This window comes from Zootermopsis nevadensis, unplaced genomic scaffold, assembly GCF_977971745.1.
Source record: "Zootermopsis nevadensis isolate Lab colony 2312 unplaced genomic scaffold, Znev_1.0 Znev_ptg000021l, whole genome shotgun sequence".
Classification (NCBI taxonomy): Eukaryota; Metazoa; Arthropoda; class Insecta; order Blattodea; family Termopsidae; genus Zootermopsis; species Zootermopsis nevadensis.
In genome coordinates, this window is record NW_028259153.1 from 22,944,155 (window position 1) to 22,964,561 (window position 20,407).

Sequence of the window (20,407 nt, forward strand, 5' to 3'; positions counted from 1 at the left end):
ATGGTACTAACATGACATAACAGATTGTTAATCACTGGCTTTTCTTCGCAGAATTGTAAGCGAGTCCCAAGGCAGTCTATGAGGCACTGATATAGATTTTTCTCTGAGCACCCAGAACTCATTATTTACTGGTACAGTGAGCCCGTTAGAGGCTGTATCACAATTAGTTTGGGTTTAGTATCCTGCCAGTACCAGGAGGCTTCTACAAGTAATGTGTTTCTTTGTCATATCATAAACCCAGATTTCCCATTTGCTCTGTGCCTCTTACATCAGTTGCTGATTTAGGAAGCAGCTACTGCATTGGCCACTGTTGTGACCATTGAACATTAGGATGTGAGTGTAATTATCTTTACTCATTGTGATTCGCTGTTGCAGTTTTGATGATCCACATGTGGAGATCTCCGCAGTCCATTGGATTCCGTACAGATTGCAGGACAAGCAAGCCAGAGCCACTCACCAGATGGCAGTCACAGGTAAGTTCATCCATTTGAGTAAATTGTTTAATAAACTTCTTTTCTGAATTATAATGCCATTATTGAAAGAAGAAGAAGAAAGTGTTGAAGACCTTTTTTCCTGAAAAGTAGCAAATGGTTTTAATGAAATGAAGAACTTGTCTATTTCTTCTATTGACACTACAAAGAAACAATGAAGAACGTGATTTTTCTTTGCCAGTTTAAGGAACCACATTTTGAGGCTGACCTCCACATAGTTCTATAATTGAGAATGCATGGAGTGTACCTCCATGCTCCCACTGCCTCATGGCATTGCGCTTAGTCACAAGGATAACTTCAGCTGATATAGCGAACCATTAAATGTTTAAAAATCATAATCGGTGTTGGTTTTCTGTAAGTCCAAGTGGTGTTAGAACCCAAAGACCACTGTGAGAACCTGAAATCTCTCTTAAAACCACATTTAGTATGTGAACTTGTTGAAAGCGTCTGCTTCATATCTGGAAAAGCCAGTAAGGCCTGTTGTGTATGTTGGTAGGAGTGTTTGTTGCTGCAGCCATGAAAGAGTTACGACGGTGTTCCTTGTGTGTCACTACACAATGGTGGCGATATTACAGGAAGCTGGTGAGTTCAGTTTTATAAATTTAGATTGTTCAACATTGAAACAATTTATATTACTGATGGTGAAGTTTCCACCTTTGCTTCCAGAAGGCATTATAAAGTGGCATTACTGATGGTGATATGGAAAATAAATCTAATTGATACGGCTACCTCTTGCCCCTTGTCGGTTGAATTCACCTTAGTAGTAGAAGTGCTACAGATGTTGGCTGTGTTGTAGTGGCTTGCCATTTCTTAATCTTTCATTTACGTCCTTTCTTCATGACATCAAAACAGGCAAACCTGAAGGGCATGGACCCTTCTGGTGTTTATAGACTCCCTCGCTGTCATAACGGGGCATGAGGAGAGGGAGCCGTGTAAGCCGGGACACCTCGGCTCCAAACAGACGGCAAGCGAACTGTTCGTAAAATATCCACTGAATCAGTGGCAAGGGAAGTTGCGTGGGTCTGACGTGATGTGTGTGAGTTGTAGAGTTTGTAGTTGCAGTATTATGACGTGTGGAATAATGGCCCACTTGGCGAATGTTTTAAATTTGCTGGGGGGGAGGAAAAAAAGGCTCCAGTATGAATCTGTAAGCGAGGGAGTTCAGAATTTGTCAGGTCGCTGGTTGTGACCCGTATTTAAAGTTAACTTGTGAATGGGTTTGTAATGAACTTGACAGAATTTGTCTTCTGAAAATGGAAGGTGCTTGTTCATTGGCTAAGGTAGGAGTGTTAACTGCTTGGTGAAGTAAAACTGTGTGTTCTTAAAAGAGTGTGATGTCTTGATTTCTTGAATGTGAATGTATTTTCTCTTTCTGGGAGTAGCAGATTACGAGAAACAGAATGATCCTTCAGATTGTACTGAGCACCACGTGACCTGCGTACTGCTAGCCAGAGAAGCGTTGAAGTACGTGCGGCAACAGTTGGCAGACCGACTTGATGTCAGAAGATTAAACCTGCTGGGACAAAGAAGGAACCTCGTATCCGCAAGAAACTGATATCAGTCTGAACCAGGCATTCGTTGTGTGAGTACATGAGCATTAGAATGTATTTGATGCGGTTGTCATGTGAGAGAGATGAGTCTGTCCAATTTTATTAGGTACTTTAGATGTTGTGAACTTAAATGTGAGATTTGATATGTTGAAAGACCTATGTGCGGTGAGAGATTGGCATAATTGCAGTATCTGTGGTATGCTAGAGGCATTCATGATTCTCTAGTGAATATATTGTTCATAGGACATCGAAATTGGAGGTTAGGTGTAGCTTGTAGACGAGGGTGGTGACTATTTGTGATAAGGTTTTGTTACACGTGAGATGTGTGCAGTGCTGAGGAGCCTTTAATGTGGTCTGTTTACTAATTAATAAGTGAGCATTTGCCAGAGTAAGTAATTTAGTTTTGTGCACAGTGAGCGGAGCTGCCGGGATATTTTCTGTGTTTGTGCTTAATTTTAGAGTTTGCTGTGTTGAGCAAGGGGATCAGTTACAAAACTTGTAAGTTTGGGGTGTGGTGTTTGTTATGAATTTGGATTTGCTTGCAAAAATGGAGATGACTGTCAGAGGTTCCATTTATTTGAGACTTAACCATAAGTTGAGAGTTGTCAGGTGTCAGTCTCATGGACATGTGATGAGGCTCAGTATTACTTCTGGTATATTCCGTGGTTGTTGGTGGGGTAAGGGGATTTGCATTAGGATCGAGGAGTGGTGTGGTTGGTTGGAACCAAGTATAGAAAGGCAGTGCCACTTATGTGGGTCACAATGTACCAGTGGTGGTGTTCGTCAGGATTGTTATTTTATGTCTGTAAAATGGTTGTGAAGAGTTCTTGGCTTAGGAAAGACTAATTTGTTAGTGTTGTCAGTCAGAGTGTTCCTTAGGAAGAATGTAGAGATTGTGTTTTTGTGTGTGTGAGAGAGAGACAGGCTGAAGTTATTGACCATTTAGTTTGGTTAAAGATTGTTGACCTGGAAATGAAATGATATATGATGTCTGTTTGGTGTTCGTTGACCACCTTGGCTGCTCCCTCATAAATATATTTTTACATAACCCCTCCTTCCTCTCATCTTGGGCTCCCATATCGCACCCACGAAAACCCTCAGTTATTTTTTAGAGGGCAGGAATCAGGAAGGAAATGCATACAATACGAAACCTGTGTCTCCCCTCCATTCATTTCTAGAACTTATTACTACTGTAAGAATCCGTGCTGAAATGGAAGGGAGGGGACTTTAAGTGGTACAGCTCTTTTGCAGGATGTTTGTTAAAATATTAGATGTTCGAGCCGTCTGTGAGTGAAGATTCCTTTGCGTATGATTCTTGGAGGTAGAACGTAGCTTTGTTTGTTGCACGTTTTATTGATCTTGTTATTGGGTAGTCAATCAACATACGATTATGATGTTGAAGGGGTCCCGGGATCTTAATAAACATTGTGACCACAATCAGAAATTCTCGTGTAGACATGCTGGCAATTCCGTAATCAGCGTGCACTAAAACTCATCTCGTAAAACTGTTTATTGACGTAATGTCAGATACAAAATATTGTTTTGTAGAATTGCTTTCTTTATTTTGTTGTGTTTCTACTTGTTACATTGAGAGTGCTGCTGCTGGTGTCATGGAGAGATGTTTCCTCAAAGTAAGAAATTTTTGGTGGCTCCTTTACTTAATGGGGAATCCCCACGTCCATATTACAGAATGTCTAAGTATTTGCGACCGGGTAGGTGGCCCCAGCACCCTGCCAGTTTCTTTAGCACTTACAGTCATCCTTCCATCATGTTATGTGAATTGGGTGTGGAGCGAGAGAGAGAAGGCAGGCAGTTGTCTTCTGGCAAACTGCTGCTTCTGTAATTGCTGGAAATGTGACCATACGAGTAACCAAGACTTTGAATAAAAATCTGCCCCAAGATGTGGGCGTAGGTGTGCGGATTGTTTTAAAAAGGGTAGCAGAAAAATTGAACGTAGTTTAGCGTAATGAATGGCGCGTTGCTTTGGTTAACAAGGAAATGATCATTTGTTTACCGTAGCCGAAACAAATTATTTACGAACACACAGTCACGAAGGTCATATTGAACGGCTTTTCGCGTTTGCTTTACTTCATCGTTTTGTCGTCTGATTTGACTTCGTTTGTCCCCACCATTTTCCTACGTGATACGACCATAATTCGTTGCGTTGGATACGTTACTGGGCAGGGGAAAAGGGTCCCTTTGTAATTTATTAAAGTGACATTTGACAACTTGCCGAAGTGTAGCCTAGAACGTTTGTACATTGGCCGACAGAATTCGTGTATTTCTACATTGATTTGAGGTCTTGTTCGTCCTCGTAATCGTTAAAAAACAACTCGGCTCAATTTGAATACTAAGAAAAGTGTTAAAACTAGCTACTACGTGTTTGTCCAGGAAGGCACAGATGTTTTGTAGTTGGTAGTATAGCCAGTATGATCTGAGTTTTTATCCATTTTTGTTGTCTGGATTTGGAAACAGTTATTATTGAAATATGATATTGTGTAATATTACCAGTTAGGATTCCAGTGAGACAGTTAGATGTTTGGAAGAAGAAGATGACAATAATGATGACAGTAATTGCAGTAAACTTGTCTTCGCGATGTGTGTGTTACTTTTTTTTCAGAATTGTCACCTTTACTCAGAACACCTGATGTGATCTGGATATGCCATTCTGGTCGCTGTGGTGTGACAGCAGATAGGTTGCGGTGTTTAAATATCAGTGTTGTAATGCAGTTTGGAATAAGCAGGGTTCCTAATGACGTAGGATGTGGAAAGAGGCAACTCCATTCTGAATGAATCTGGTTACATGTGGAATGTCACGGCCATAGCACTTTGGAATTTCCTGGAAACTCGGCTATGCTGTCAGAGGAATTTATCTTCATCCAAGATTGTTTCCTTCCACACAAAAGACTGAGCTACGCCGCAGTTTAAAATATAAGGTGACATTTTCATTGATCTGTCTTTTACACGAACATTTGTCATTTCAGAGTTGGTGACCATGAAATAATGACTTTTTGTACAGACTGGATGCAGCGGCTTGTTATCGTTTAGGTTCAGCTGTAACAAGGTAAATGTTAGGTGGAAGGAATATGTTGTTTGTGGCAATTCTTACTAATATAGAATATCACAATTTCTTATCTTAAATAAGAATTATTAAGAAATCTGTCAAACTGCCCTCCACTCTTTCCATTTTAGTTTTGATTAGATCGATCATTGCTGGTGGACGTCGTGGTCTCTTACAATTGAACAAAGTTTGAGGTAAGGGATTCCTATTTATTATTATTGTTCATCACATTTAATGTTTTCATCTGCATTTTTGAACTCGTGTACGAGAATTAGACTTGTCTTCTTTTTAACACAATTTCAATTAACATTAGATTGACTTGTGTGTGTTCACGGCAACATTGATAATAAAAGAATATTCCAGTAGGCAATTAACTTTTTACAATTTTAAAGGAATTAAACGTGTTTCGTGGCCCAGAATCTTAATAAAAATATGTCGATGCTAAGAAGTGGGGTACATATTCTGAATAATAATTCTAACACTTTACAATTCCTGATACATCGACATTATTAAAGCGTTTTAGGGAACTCTGAAGAATTTTTATTTCGGATTTAGAAGCCTAATTATCGACGAATCTCCCTACATCAGCAGATTAAATCCAGGGAATGTTTGCTGTTATTGAGTGCAAAGTATTTATGGGTGCAAAACGTGGTCTTTCACTTTGAGGGAGGAACATAGACTGAGGGGCTCTGAGAACAGAGTGTTGAAGAAGATGTTTGGACCCAAAACGGGAGTGGGACAGATAAGAGAGAAAAATACTTGACGAGCAACTCACCCGATGTTGTTAGGGTGAGTTGAGTGTTTACAAGGCCTGAAGGGAGGAGACCTCGGCGTAGGTGGCAGGATAACATTAAGATGGATCTTAGGGAGACTCGATGTAGCGAATTGGCTTTCCGAACACGATAATGAATCATCTGGTTCAGTAAAGGAAGTGGGATGTTCTTTGACAAGCCGAGAACCATAGAATATCTTGCTCATTGCAGGTTGAGAGTAGCGTGATGTAGGCCCGATCTGCGCATGCGTTAGAACGACTTTGAGATTTTGTGACTGTTCCCAACTGTAATTCTCGCGTTCATTTGATAAATTTAAATGACGTATTGTGCTCTTGGTTTATATAAACGTGTAACTTAGGCAGGAAAGTCCTTAATCATGTAAGCTCTTACGCACTTTTACTTCTACAGAGAGAGAAGAACTCGAAAATTTTATGCTTATGAAAAGGCGTAACCTTCTTTTTCCAAAATTTGTTTGTTAACTGCCCGGTTCTGCAACAAAGGTCGCATAATTTGTGTGGCATGTTTTTGTAAACCTTGACAAAGATGGCTTACTACATCGGCGAGCGGGAGGTCATTGCCCCGATCAGCTGGTAATGCCGCATGGGTTAGTAAATGACGTCATAGCCTCGCGTCACACCCAGGACAGAACAGGACTCTGAAGCCACGGATAGAGCGAGCGATACAATCCCATGTCAGCAGATGCGAGTCGAGAGACCGACGGAAACAAGGCAATGAGAATAAAGCCTCAGTGGGAGACCCGGAAGGGGCGAGGGAGCCATCTCAAGCGTGCGCCGTGGATCATAAAGCATCAAGGATTGGACTGCGAGACGCGGGATCAACATTTCTAGATCAACGATCACGCAGGTTATGAATTGGCCGTGACGTCGAATGAGACTCGAGTCCATGCCTAACGATTCGCTAAGCTAATTAAGAATCCCTGAGACAACCCATCAAAACCCCGAAATATCCCACCAGCTACGTCACTCTCCGGGAGTGGACGCAGTGTGCGACCAGCCACGTCGTAGCGGACGCCGCGATGTACGCGACAGACATTAAGGAGGCTAATAAGTCCTTTGAAAGTGCGACAAAGTTCAAATACTTGGGAAAAACAATAACGATTCAAAATGATGCTCACGAGGAAGTTAGGAGGAGATTAAATTCCGGAAATGCTCGCTACTTCTCAGTTCAAAATATTTTGTCTTCCCGTCTGATTTCTAAGAACCTGAAAATTAAAGTATACAAAATACTAATTTTGCCTGTTGTGTGGTATGGGTGCGAAACATGGTTAATTTCGTTGACATTACTGTGTTGAGTATTTCGGGCACAAACCTGGGTCCACATTTTCGCCTTCCGCTGTTATGTTATGGCAGTGAGCGTCAGTGTGGACCCGGCTTTAAGAGGCCGAGAAGTGAAAATGAAACTTAAAGATAAAAAGAAGAAGAAGAAGGCAGAGCTAAGACTCGAGAACAAGTGTCCATATTCAGAAAATCATTCCGTACCGAGCATATTTTATTAGCCACGTGATCTAATTAGAGGTTTGTGGCGACTATTACCGATTGGGTACAAGAATGTTTTGTGGGGTGGAGTTATTTTATCACGTGCTCGTGGCTGATTTTCTAAAGACATGCGTAATTTAGTATTTAAGAAGAGCCGGTTATTTCGACAGGCTTCTGTACGCTGTCAGAATTTTCGTTCACTGTTTAACGTTCAAATGCGGCAGGCAAACTTTTTAAATTTTGGGACTTTACTGAGTTACGATGCAACTGACCATGAATGCAGAATGCAACGTGCGTGTTATTTCAACAATTTTAGCGTTCCTGAATTTCTTGTCACAGTGAACTTACTAAAACTGCAGCTGTGGTAGCTTGCTTGGTGACACACGCTATGCGACTCCACCCCCATTTAAAAGAAGGTTGAGCTGAAACAGGGTGTTTCATGTTAATTGTCGTTGAAATAAAATTTACTGTGCGTTAGATGTATAACACACCTCTTTCGATCTTTACTTTTTATGTATGAGGGGATGGTTATTCATGTAATAAATGTTTCGAACCCCCTCTGAGCTTAAGATTATGGCAGAGCAGATCTCTATCTATCTACCTGTCCGAAAGTCCATCCACCTGTCTTTATTATCCAGAGTTTCCGCATAAAACACAGTAACTAAGTACAACAGCAGAGCATACAGGCTTGGATTCAAACCAGTAACCTGCCGAGTACGAACCCCATTCCACAGCGCCCAGTTCCCAAGCCGCGCGTCGATGCCTGTTCGTTGCTTGGTTCTCAGCGTCAATAACAAATATAATGCTCCATGCGCTGTGATCTAATAGGGCAAACCACGGAAGTCAAGAATACTTTTCCAGAAGTCAGATTTCTTGAATAGCCCAGCGACTATTACATTGTCAAGAAGCATTCTGTTCTATAGTTTGTTTCGCAGTCAAATCTAGAGCTCATAACGTGACGAGAACAGTCCTAATGTATTTGAATACATTTATACAAAGACTGAATAATGGCTACAGATTTTCATGAAGCTAAACCTACGATGGCTCAATTTTGTGGGCCCTCAGATTTTAATTGGGAAACTTGGATGTTTCCAAGTTAATGTATGTTCAATAATTCTCTTGTGTTTGGATTATTTACGACGCGAAACTTGGTCAGTGGCATTTATGCAGTGTCACAAACGCCTACATTTTGCGTTTTGGGCGAATGCTTTGTGTTGAAAAGCTTGAAACATTGGGTACTTGGCTAGTAACAGCGGAGGGATACAGAGTGACATAGCGTGGGAACCGCGGCGCGCCATTTGCTTGTCTGGTCTCTAACGTCACTTACCCCAGGTTAAAATTTATATAATTTTATGTGTGTCGAACTTTAAAACCCAAATAATAGGCGTACTAAATATATTTAGTGGCGTCTGCACTTATTATTTTGATCATTAAATGCCGTCCATTTGTTAGATTTAGCTTTAACCGTCACAGGATGTCAGGTGGGGTGACATCTTACGGGCGAAATCGCTCTTCATTTTTTTAATCGCGTAGCATCAGAGAGCCATTAGCCTTCGTAAGGGTGAGACGTGAGCCTGCCTGCAGTCTATCTTGGCCTACAGCGTACGAATCTGGTATTGTAGAATAAGCAACTAGTGTTCATAAGTTGTATTAAATAGTTTACGTGAAATTAATTGTGATTTCGTATTAATAGAAACAAAGTAAATGTTCTCGGACACGTCCGAAAGCTACTTCACTTTTCTTTGTATAGTTCGATAAAAAGTAGTTCGTGGTGTGTGCAAATCAGGTCGTGTGAAACAATGAAGAAGTGTTCACTAAAAACGTCGTAACAGTTTCGTGATTTGAAATAACTTCGACTTTGATTTCACGTTGCTCGGTCAAGAATTGCAAAATCATTATTCACGATATTCATTCCAACATGGAAAATTACGTGCGAAGTTGGTAGCCATTATGGCGTCTTTTTGCGATGCAGAAATATTAAATATTCAAGTCATTCAGAAATGAAGAACTTTTCCAAAATATTAAATTTGTTTGCCGACTTTTGAGCACGTACACAAAATTACTGCTGACCAGTGGCTTTGTAATCCGCGTAGCCTATAGGAACTGTACCGAGTACACATTAATATGAATAATTAATTAGTTGCAAAAGTGGTAGACATTTTGATTTTTCCGACATGAATATTCAAGCTGATCTGAATTATATTACATATTTATAATGAATGAGTTTTGCAAAGTTTCTAGAAGTTTCTCTTCAAAATTCTGGCGAACGTTTGGGAATCAAATTAATTGTTGATTGTCATTCTTATAATTTAGTCTAAAAATTCAGTGGTCCCATTGTAAAGTTATTGTCATATTTTTATGCAAATAATTTGAAATGCACTTACTTAAATAATTATTGTGATAATATTATGTCAGTTCGGTTTCATATAATTTGATGAGTACATTTCCGTCAAATAGGGTTACGATGCACTCAGATGTCATTGCTAATATTAAATAGTTTTGTTTTCATATTTATAATCAGCTATTTACATGTGACATTACCGTAAAATGACCTCGCTCGGCTCACTGCTTGTTGCATCCGGAAGGCTCTCGGATAGATTCCAGAGCTGGTACAGAAGGTTTCGTGTTTTTATCCAGTTTCTCAGCGCATAACTAGTCACTGTGTCTTATATTATACTTTATTTTCGAAGCTGCATAAGGATGTGAGCACTAATGTGCCAAAGTTAAGTCGTGGGCACTATTTTGGGATGTTTCAGATTTGGGATGCGTGCAATAGAATGACGGACAATTATCTTCCTGTGATTAAATGAAAAAGCTAATTGCTTGTGAAATTCATTTCTTAGGATGTCTGCACCATTCCATTCCTTAAAATTACGTTGCATTTTATCTTTACGTCGACACGTTAAATGATTTGTTACATCTTTGCAGCTTTTCCTGTACTCTCGCGTAAAATATTCCCATTATCCATAGAGTCAGGAATTCTTCCACTATTTCATCTTCCAGGATAGGAAACCATGAACACTTTTCATCTCCTCGTAAACTCCCGTCGTTTGTTCTACTTAGGCTACGAAGTCTAAACTGCAGTGCGTTTAAAAAGTTCGGTTCATTGCATTCAGGATTTGTACAAAACTTGAAACATGTTCTCCTGCACCAACAAATTATTCCCCATTATAGCCAAGGTTCTTGGATTGTGACTGAGTAAGAGCAGTAACTGTCAAATCCGCTGACGTCACGTAAATTAAACATTGATATAAAGTTATTTGATGGCAGACTCCACACACGAATCGTACAAATTATCATTCTTTCTGCATGACTAACTCACTAATAAACCTAATAATTCTTTCCTTCTGTGTGCATGGCCGGCGAACACTAACTTTTCATGATTTGTACGTTCTCGTGTGCCCCTGCCATCCGTTGCTTCTTTGAATGTAGACAAATTTTAAATTTCGTTTCGTGAAAGAGCTTAAGAATGAACTTCAGTCGAAATCACGACAGTAAATAGATGGGACCAAAGGCGTCCCCACTCACAAATTCAAGGAATATTATAAAGAGTAGTATGATAATATTAAAAATGTCGCTAAATATGTTACGTGTGATGGGTAGTTGGACAGAACCTTCTATTTAATGTGTTTTGTTCTGAAGTTTCGGTCAGGATTACCACAGTGAAGTTTGCAAATGTTGAACACAGCTTCCATATCAGGTGTTATGTTATCCTGACATTTCAATAAGAGCTCTTAATTAATTTACATCTCGACGCTGAGGCTCTCTGTCCCTGTTCCAACTTCTCGATTCTCTTCCACGTCTTCATACATTACAACGTTTTCGGGAAATTCACTGCCACAAAAGAACACGGAAGTTAATTCTCGTCACCAGAAAAACCGAAATTCTACTCCTAGTCCGAACCATTTAACTTAAATTCGGATCTTAACTCCGTTTTAATAATATTCTCCTCCACTCCGAGGCCCCTTAGCTCGTGTCACGTGTTTCCGTGTCAAAGTTTTCTGCTAGGTTTCAAATTCCTTGGGCGTGGCCTTCTTGATGTAATCACAGGAAAGAATAAAATAAATGAAACTCCTTCAACTGATACATCGTTGTTATATCATCATGCTTCGAGTCGAGAATAATTTCAGTTATTGTAGAGTATGAACTTATGTAGGCGTTGCCTTAGTTTTCTAATTTGTTCTGTGCTAGAAAAGATGATTCCATGGACCCGGAATCAAAACTTTAAATAATTCATTTTGACCAAACATCGGACGGCCGTCTTCGCTATGTGAAACTGAATAAAATCACGAAACCAAGCAAAGAGGAGGTTTTTGATCAGAGGAGCTTATGAATGCAACCAGTGGTGGACGGAGCACGGAAAACCAAAACTGTTTTGTTATTGTTAAATTGAGATTTGCAGACATCAGCAACAAATCTTTTTAAAATTGGTTGTCTGTCCATTGAAGAGCCTCCCCCCCCCCACAGCTTATATTTTATACGCAACGTGTTATGTATGCTGTCTAAATGCCCAGCCAATCGTAACCATATTGATTTGTTTATGGCTGTGATGTTCTCACACTAAAAGGCCATGTTACACGATCATATAACTTGCCGAATTCGATGGCGCACGCATTCATCGCGAACTAACAGACATGTCGAAATTTCGTAGTTATATCGCGCGGTGTATTACAGGCAGGCAGGCTCTGGTCATTGCGGTAAGATTTTCGATAAACCAGGAAATATAAGAGAATATTTGCTCGTCAGGGATTTCGAAGTGTTTAGTGTTCAGTAAAGATTGGCTCAGAGTTTCGAAAGAGTGTAAAGTCTGTGTGTGAGTGAAGCGGCCCTCTGAGTATTTGTGGTTGTGTTGTGTTGTGTTGTGCCAGCGAGAGACTTCGAACCAGGGACCATGGCAAGAGGAGCAACGCGCAAACAGTAAAGTTAAGAGAAAAAACCAGTGTCGGCCGAACCCCTAGTGGACGAGGACCCATCCGCTGGAGGATGGGCTGGGTGCTCGCGGCAGATCTTGTACGCCATAGCATCGGCACGGTCTTATCAGAGCGGCCAGGCCCCAGGTTGCCAACGATAACCACGTCGGTCCGTGCCAGGCAACTTGTATTTGACGCGGCGCCCGCCACGACTGAGGGCATGTTAGGTTAAGGTCAAGTTGGCAACCCTGTGCACTTTATACTTTTTTTATAGTTTGTAAGTGTCCTCCCTGCCCTCCCCGATAGGTGCCCAAGTTAGGTCGCGTGCACTTAGCTTTTGTGTCCATGGCAATGGACGTTCAGTTAGGAGGGTTTGATATTTCTGTGTGTTTTTTTTTATCACAGGGTGCACAACTTGACAGGTTCGGTCGGCACGACCAATGAAATCAATGCGAGAAGGAGAGACAGACAAAAAGAACTTTTGCATTCTCTTCCTGTGAACAAATCGCATTGCAAGGAAAAAGATTCAGTAAAGCCAAAATACGTATTTTGGTTCTTCAGTCTTTCGCTTCAGTGCTGAAAGATTTGTCTGAATCTGTAAGGTTATTTATTGTCAGGAATTCTGAAGAGAAATATTATGTTTTGTTGTGTGTTTTATTCTGTGAACTGAATTACAGGTTATTCGACGTTAGAGAAAGACATCGATTGTGTTTTTTCTTAAGAAAGCGTAATTCAGCGTTATCGAACGCAGGTCAGTTACACGAACATTTTGCGTTTCGTTTGTCCGCGAGAATCGCGGAATTGGCGCCGGAGTTAGGATTTTGCACGACGAAAACTTCGCCGACGTAATAACGCGCTTTGGTTTGAACAAATTAGGAGTTTCGTGTGTTGTTCCGGGCCGCGAATCCGTGTCGCTGTTATTTTTTTCAGGAAGGCGAACTCCTTGCACGGGCGTAAAGGTAAGTGACAGAATAAAGGTGGGTGAGAGGTTCGACGTTGTTTGGTCCTCGTTTCCGACGTTTCGTTCTTCGATTCAGTGAACCGTCATTCCAGCGCGACAAATCTGAATTTCGTGTTCTCGTTTCATTTCCGATCTTATTGCGACGTCGTAAAAGCTCGATAAATTTTAGTCCGCGTTTTCGTTCGCCGAAGTGGATGGCCTGCAGTCGTGTCGCTTCGAAGTTGCGCTTGTCAAAACGGACAACTGCAATGAGCAATCATAAATGGCTACTGAACTCTGCGCATGCGCACAGCAGAAGAGATGAGTCACGGAGTCAACGAACAGCACAGGTAAGTTTTCTGAGTTCGTGTTCTTACTTCCAATGTATGATTGTTGTGCCGTTCTTACAGAAGTCGTTTTGTTTGTTTGTTTGTTTGTTTGTTACAGGTCCCGCTCATTTCCTGTGCCTCAACAAAGAACGATGCACGCCCGAAATTGGTTTTAGGTTTTACTTTGACGGAAATCCGTCCATTTTGGTCACACTGTTTCGTCTGTGTGCGGTTATGATTCGTGATTTGCCCAAGTTAATTGTCCTTTAAACGTTTCAATGTTATTTCGCGTCGCCTATTGACACGTGTTCGTCTGTCTTATTTTCTCCAGGTTGTGAGGATTTGAATAGGAGAGTCGACTTATGCACATAAGTGACGTGGAAATTATAATGGAAATGTCCGGGCAGTATTTTACGAAGTTGTGATTCATCGATTTTGATTAACATGGTTCGGGTAATTTGGACAATTACTCGCGGACGGATACGATGAGACTAATGGGTGGTCTTTAAAAAACACAGACAAGGGGGATTGTTTTGGTTTCTTAATTGTGACACTCTGTGGCACTTATAAAAGTGTCAATTATTTGCTTTCATGAATGTACAGAATTGAAAAATTTGACAGGGTGACCAAAAATGCTCGGAATGATGAAAGAACGTTTTGATATTTTGGCCAAGCAACGGAAGTGTGATGATACAAACTTCTGTTAAACCTCTGTTGTGTGACCACTGAGTTGTATTCGTGAATCTGGTAATTTAGAAATTATGGGGATGCATCGTTCCTTGGCCAAACAGGATGAACCTGATAATTTTAAATAATTTCCTGGTCACCAAGCCCTCGTTTACAGCTTCAAATGCATTCAGTATTTAGCTTTTCAAGAAGTTCCCTCTTACAAATCCTGCCATTTCAGTCTGAACCTGTAACCTAGCAACCTTAAATTTATTTTCATGTTAGCGATGTCACGTGTTGAATGTTAACCGAAGAGATTTTCTGAATCTTTCCGAAATTATTCACGTGTATGTAGTAATAGCAGTGCCTGGATCCAGTTTCTGAAATTTAATGTCTGAAATATTCATTCTTATAATAATTTCTCTAACTATACATGAGTCACTTAACTCGACTTTTATCACTAACATTTGCCTTAACGTCACGTATAAGAATTGTGGAATGGAGGGCTTAATGTTCATCAAAAGGTTTCAGGTAACTCGTGTCATCACTAGCTCAAGTTGAATTTTGACATTCTGTGAAAATGATGTACGTAAATCTGTGATTTATCGGAAGGTACTACGCTTGCAGGTACCTGGAGCAACTAACAAAAACCAGGACAGCTCATCCGCAGTCCAATTCTTGAGCACAGGACGTCCAGAACACAGAGCAGAGCGGCTACGCCTTCAACAATTCATCATCACGAAGTTTTGTTGTTAACTTGATGCATGTTTTTGGATATTTCCTGGGGATTGAGACGAGCTGCATCCAGTGAGTTTTTCTAGTGTTACAGGATAATGTAAGCAGAGCCAGCGTCTGAAATGTTGTTTTTTTCAACAAAAATATATTTGTTTCGAAAGTGCAATTAGCCTCTTTACCGTCCAGTAAAATGTTAATTTTAACTTTGTCCAGTTAACACAATTTATTCCAGCAGTATCAATACAAATCACATTAAAATTACGCAATTTATAATATTTCTCTTTAGAGTAAATTAAATGTAAAAATACCTTCACGGCGACTACCAAAAACACGTAAATAAAACCGAGCGCCTTACTCCAGACTCCTCCCAGTTCCACAAGAGGCGCCACCATCACCTCGTTTTCATCTCGTGCTACCAAGGTCTCCTACGTCGCACTCGCATAGCAAATTGTGATGAGCATTGACTATTATATTAGGAGCAAACCTTCGTGTGTTTTTAAACATAATTCTCGTGTGTTCTAATTGTGGTGCAATGTATTCAGTACAGCTGTTTCTCTGTCGTTCAATATCCTAGAAACAAAGCGAGCTCCTGAAACGCTGAGCGATGGATGAACACAAATCTTAGTACTTAGTACATCGTATTTGATTCTGTGTAAATGTTGTTTTGAAATTGATGTTGCTAAAACTTCTGTCACTATTTACGAGATAAATTGTTAGTATTAACTGAAATTATGAATTGTAAAATGGTATAAAAGATACTGGACTGAGAGCTGTGTTTTAAGTCCACCTGACGTCATATTTTCAGGGGCTTAAAATGTCGCCTTTGATACATTTCATTGCCTCATCTTTATCAATTCCTCGTGGCGTCTGTTTCGATTCTGTCTCTGAGAGTTTGTTTCTGTTTTGTGCGGTCGAAATTGGAACTCCATTACGACAACGGAATCATCCAAATTCGAAAGAGTTCAGAGAAAGTTTCGTGCTTTGTGCCACGGTAATTACGAATGCATTTTAGTTACAGTAAATATCTCAGGCGGCGTCTTGATGACTTCCCTTTTCAATTCGTTTAAGAACAAAATTAGCTTTTTCCGTGTTTGATTTTGCTTTTGTCCTGACCTCTGTACATTTACGGTTAGTCTCAATTTCAAGGTCAGAGGCGTACTGCGTGTTTTTGTGCAGTAATTAAAGTTAAGATTCATCCGCGAAAGACTTGCTCGTGTTGTGTTGGTGGACGTGTATTCGCGTTACTAGACTTCTATGTTACTTTTATTAGATTCGATGTAAAACAGGGCAATTGATAGTACGAATTAAAATAAATGTATGCTTATAAAAAATCCGGACAATTTGTGACCGAATGTCAAAGTATCATAACAATTATGCACTGTCGTCTTCGTTACTTCAATGCAACACGAATATTCAAAATAATAACGTGTAAAATTTACTGCGATGTAACTTAATGAAGCTTCTACAAAGTACAGTCAAATAATTAAATAAATTTAGAGCGTGATGGAGCACGTACACACAGACGTAGTGTTCCGTGCTCCGTGACCGGAGAAACCTAAATGGAGAACAGCCCGTTAAATCGGAAAATGTTGTGGGAGATTTGTCGCCAGTTACGAGAAAAGCTTTGACCTTGGTAGTGCGCGCAGAGCATAAGGAAAATGTTTTCTCAGCTAGAATACGTTCTCACGGCGGGGAGTACGAAGACGCCCGTCTTCTGCGTTGTAGCGCCGCGAAGTCTGGTAGGAGGTCCCTCCTGCCTCCATCATCACGTCGTCTTATCGCCCTGACGATGGAGGCATCAAGCAGCGTCGGTTTGAAGCCACAGATTTACAACCCTCAGACTTCTACAGAGGTCAGAACTGCCGAGGTCAAATCTTTCGCCGTGAGTCAGGAATAATATGCATAGCAGATCGTTACAGATTGCACCGTCCTTTAATTACGAGTCGTAGTTCGTAAGTTTTTCTACGCACTTATTAAGTAGCTGAGCGTTGCCACGTTCAGCGCTGATTAGATCGCTATAGCCCTTACGTCCGGATCCCCTGTTTTCAGTGCACGTGCATCGTGTCTCAAGGTCCCCTCCCCGTCCTCCCCTGCGCCTCATCGTGGGAAATTGCAGGTGTCCGGAGTCTTTTTCTGTAACTTGTTTGTCAACTTGTTTTTCACCTGAAAATAAATAACTAAAGCCTCAGCTGAGGCGATCTTTAATTAAACCCCGTGAACCCAGCAAAAGAGTCTCATAAATCCCTTCATCGAACCCAAACCCACCTTGGCAACAATCTACAAAGAAGAAGGGAACGGTTTCACAACCTCTTCAAATGCCGTGCTTTCAGTTAACAGATGTGTTTATTTATTCACGGTATTTTTAGGTATTTTAATGAATAAGCACAAAATATTACCACAAAATACACAAAATTGAATTTCGTTAAGGCACATACAGAGTAACAGGAAAATGATACAGCTCTAATCAAAGGGGGAACTCAATTCATGTTTCCGAGATAAAATCAAATACAGAATCAGCTTAACAGATCGTAAGCCGGGCCTGAAAGAAGACTTCACGTCTTATAACTGCCTCGAACCTGGACAATACCTCACCAGAATGCGCCACTAACCAGGACGTGGTTAACATAACACATCATTTATTCCGGCCCGAGTCCATTGTGTTACAAGACAGAACAGTTTCATTTCTTCGAGGACACCAGCAGAATCTAAAGTTCTCACGGCGGTAAGAACGAAATTTCTTTCGTTCTGGATTGACCACTGATCGGCGCTGCAACCAAGGACACAGTCGTCATCCTCCACCTTTCCTTCCTCAAGCGCAGAAAAATCAATAACGTCCCGAAGTTCCTCGTCCGCCAGATGGCAGGAGAATGTTGATGTAGACCATGCACGCAGCTAGTTTCAGCTCGCAGACACAGATAGCGCGCGTGTCAACACTTCCACTTCCTGTTCGTACAGCGGATGTAATGACGACGTATATTAATTTGCACGTGTTTAACTATAAGCATAATTCACTATGGCGTGTAATTAGCAAATGGTCATTTTTGGTCCAACAACACAAAGTTTATTCGCGGGAAATCTGTTGTCTCGTCTCAGTAAATAAAGAAATTAATTAATGCCAGACGGCATGACAAAATATCCAAAAGACAGTCGCCTTCCTTTGAATTTTAAGTTAATATTCTTTAACGATGCCATTTTATAATGACTCAACTTTTCGGTTCATAATTAATATATGATATAATGATTACCAGCCCATGAATATTGGTCATCTGGAGAGAACTTTTGACTGTGAAAGAGGCTTAGAGCCTGCCACTTCAAAACCATCGTCAGTACGGGCTTCTACTGCACATTTTTCACATAACCGGAAATCTTCTAGAACTATCTAAACAAAAGACGGGAGTCTAACGAAGGTTTATTGCGATTACATTCCAAATTCTTTTGCACTAAAAGGGCTATAAGCTGTGTCTATTTCTTGTTCCTACTTTTTAATTTCTGTTTTGCATGGATCAGAGTCCTTCATCGGAATCCGATAGCAACTTACTCACTCAAGAAATCCACCGCCTTTCATTGAATCCAAAGGTTCATCACCGCCTTCACAAGATTATCCTTATTCAAATTCAACCCACTCTCTAACATTTAACTTCATTACAATCCATTTTAATATTATCCTTCAACTTACTCTTATGTTTCATGGTAAATTTAAAGTGACATAGAAGATGCTGTAGAATTTACTTTTTCTTACAATCTCTGATTGGTTAATTAGGTTAATGGACCTATAATAACTTCACCTAGATTCTAGGTTGTCCCCAGACATTGTGGCAAAGGGAAGAAACCCCCGTCCTGCCAAGAATTGAAGCCCGAACGCCCAGTTCGTAGCTAGTAGCCTGAAAGAGGCCCCAATCCGGATTGACGGAGGCGTTACTTATATACTTTGTATATCATCTTGGAAATTCAGCGGACGCCGACTTCCTTATGAGCTCGGCGTAAACCGTAGTCAGAAATGTGGGGCGTAAGCGATGCCTTTTCTATTTGTGTAACTTTTCTTTTGAATTCGAATCGTTTCATTGGAAAACAGAGACAGATAACGGCGAACGAATAAAATGTACGGAGAAGAAACAGGGAAGGAGAATAGGAAAAGATGGAGCTGAAACAAGAGGGAACACAATAATAATTGTGATCTTACCTCTCGTTCCATGTGTGGATTTTCCACGGATCTGCGTTCTGACATTCGACAACCGAAACCTCCCAATAGCCGCGATGTACGCGACAGACATTAAGGAGGCTAATAAGTCCTTTGAAAATGCGACAAAGTTCAAATACTTGGGAAAAACAATAACGATTCAAAATGATGCTCACGAGGAAGTTAGGAGGAGATTAAATTCCGGAAATGCTTGCTACTTCTCAGTTCAAAATATTTTGTCTTCCCGTCTGATTTCTAAGAACCTGAAGATTAAAGTATACAAAATACTAATTTTGCCTGTTGTGTGGTATGGGTGCGAAACATGGTCAATTTCGTTGACATTACTGTGTTGAATATTTCGGGCACAAACCTGGGTCCACATTTTCGCCTTCCGCTGTTATGTTATGGCAGTGAGCGTCAGTGTGGACCCGGCTTTAAGAGGCCGAGAAGTGAAAATGAAACTTAAAGATAAAAAGAAGAAGAAGAAGGCAGAGCTAAGACTCGAGAACAAGTGTCCATATTCAGAAAATCATTCCGTACCGAGCATATTTTATTAGCCACGTGATCTAATTAGAGGTTTGTGGCGACTATTACCGATTGGGTACAAGAATACTTTGTGGGGTGGAGTTATTTTATCACGTGCTCGAGGCTGATTTTCAAAAGACATGCGTAATTTAGAATTTAAAAAGAGCCAGTTATTTCGACAGGCTTCTGTACGCTGTCAGAACTTTCGTTCACTGTTTAACGTTCAAATGCGGCAGGCAAACTTTTTAAATTTTGGGACTTTACTGAGTTACGATGCAACTGACCATGAATGCAGAATGCAACGTGCGTGTTATTTCAACAATTTTAGCGTTCCTGAATTTCTTGTCACAGTGAACTTACTAAAACTGCAGCTGTGGTGGCTTGCTTGGTGACACACGCTATGCGACTCCACCCCCATTTAAAAGAAGGTTGAGCTGAAACAGGGTGTTTCATGTTAATTGTCGTTGAAATAAAATTTACTGTGCGTTAGATGTATAACACACCTCTTTCGATCTTTACTTTTTATGTATGAGGGGATGGTTATTCATGTAATAAATGTTTCGAACCCCCTCTGAGCTTAAGATTATGGCAGAACAGATCTCTATCTATCTACCTGTCCGAAAGTCCATCCACCTGTCTTTATTATCCAGACTTTCCGCATAAAACACAGTAACTAAGTACAACAGCAGAGCATACAGGCTTGGATTCAAACCAGTAACCTGCCGAGTACGAACCCCATTCCACAGCGCCCAGT

General features: G+C 40.6%; 1 protein-coding gene and 1 long non-coding RNA gene across 3 annotated transcripts in view; both read left to right on the forward strand.

Annotated features, from left to right (window-relative positions):
• The window catches only part of LOC147873249 (uncharacterized), an 83,309-nt gene that overhangs the window by 2,580 nt on the left and 60,322 nt on the right, over positions 1-20,407 (forward strand). For both annotated transcript variants that reach the window (XM_087353080.1, XM_087353081.1), the window contains exon 4: positions 376-473. In XM_087353080.1, the coding sequence (XP_087209206.1) occupies positions 461-473 (13 nt within the window). In that variant the 5' untranslated portion in view covers positions 376-460. The remainder of the gene's footprint in view (positions 1-375; positions 474-20,407) is intronic.
• LOC147873250 (uncharacterized) lies at positions 1,360-7,940 on the forward strand. Its single transcript, XR_015536233.1, has 3 exons — positions 1,360-1,527; positions 1,874-2,073; positions 4,662-7,940. It is a non-coding gene; the product is annotated as an uncharacterized LOC147873250 (long non-coding RNA).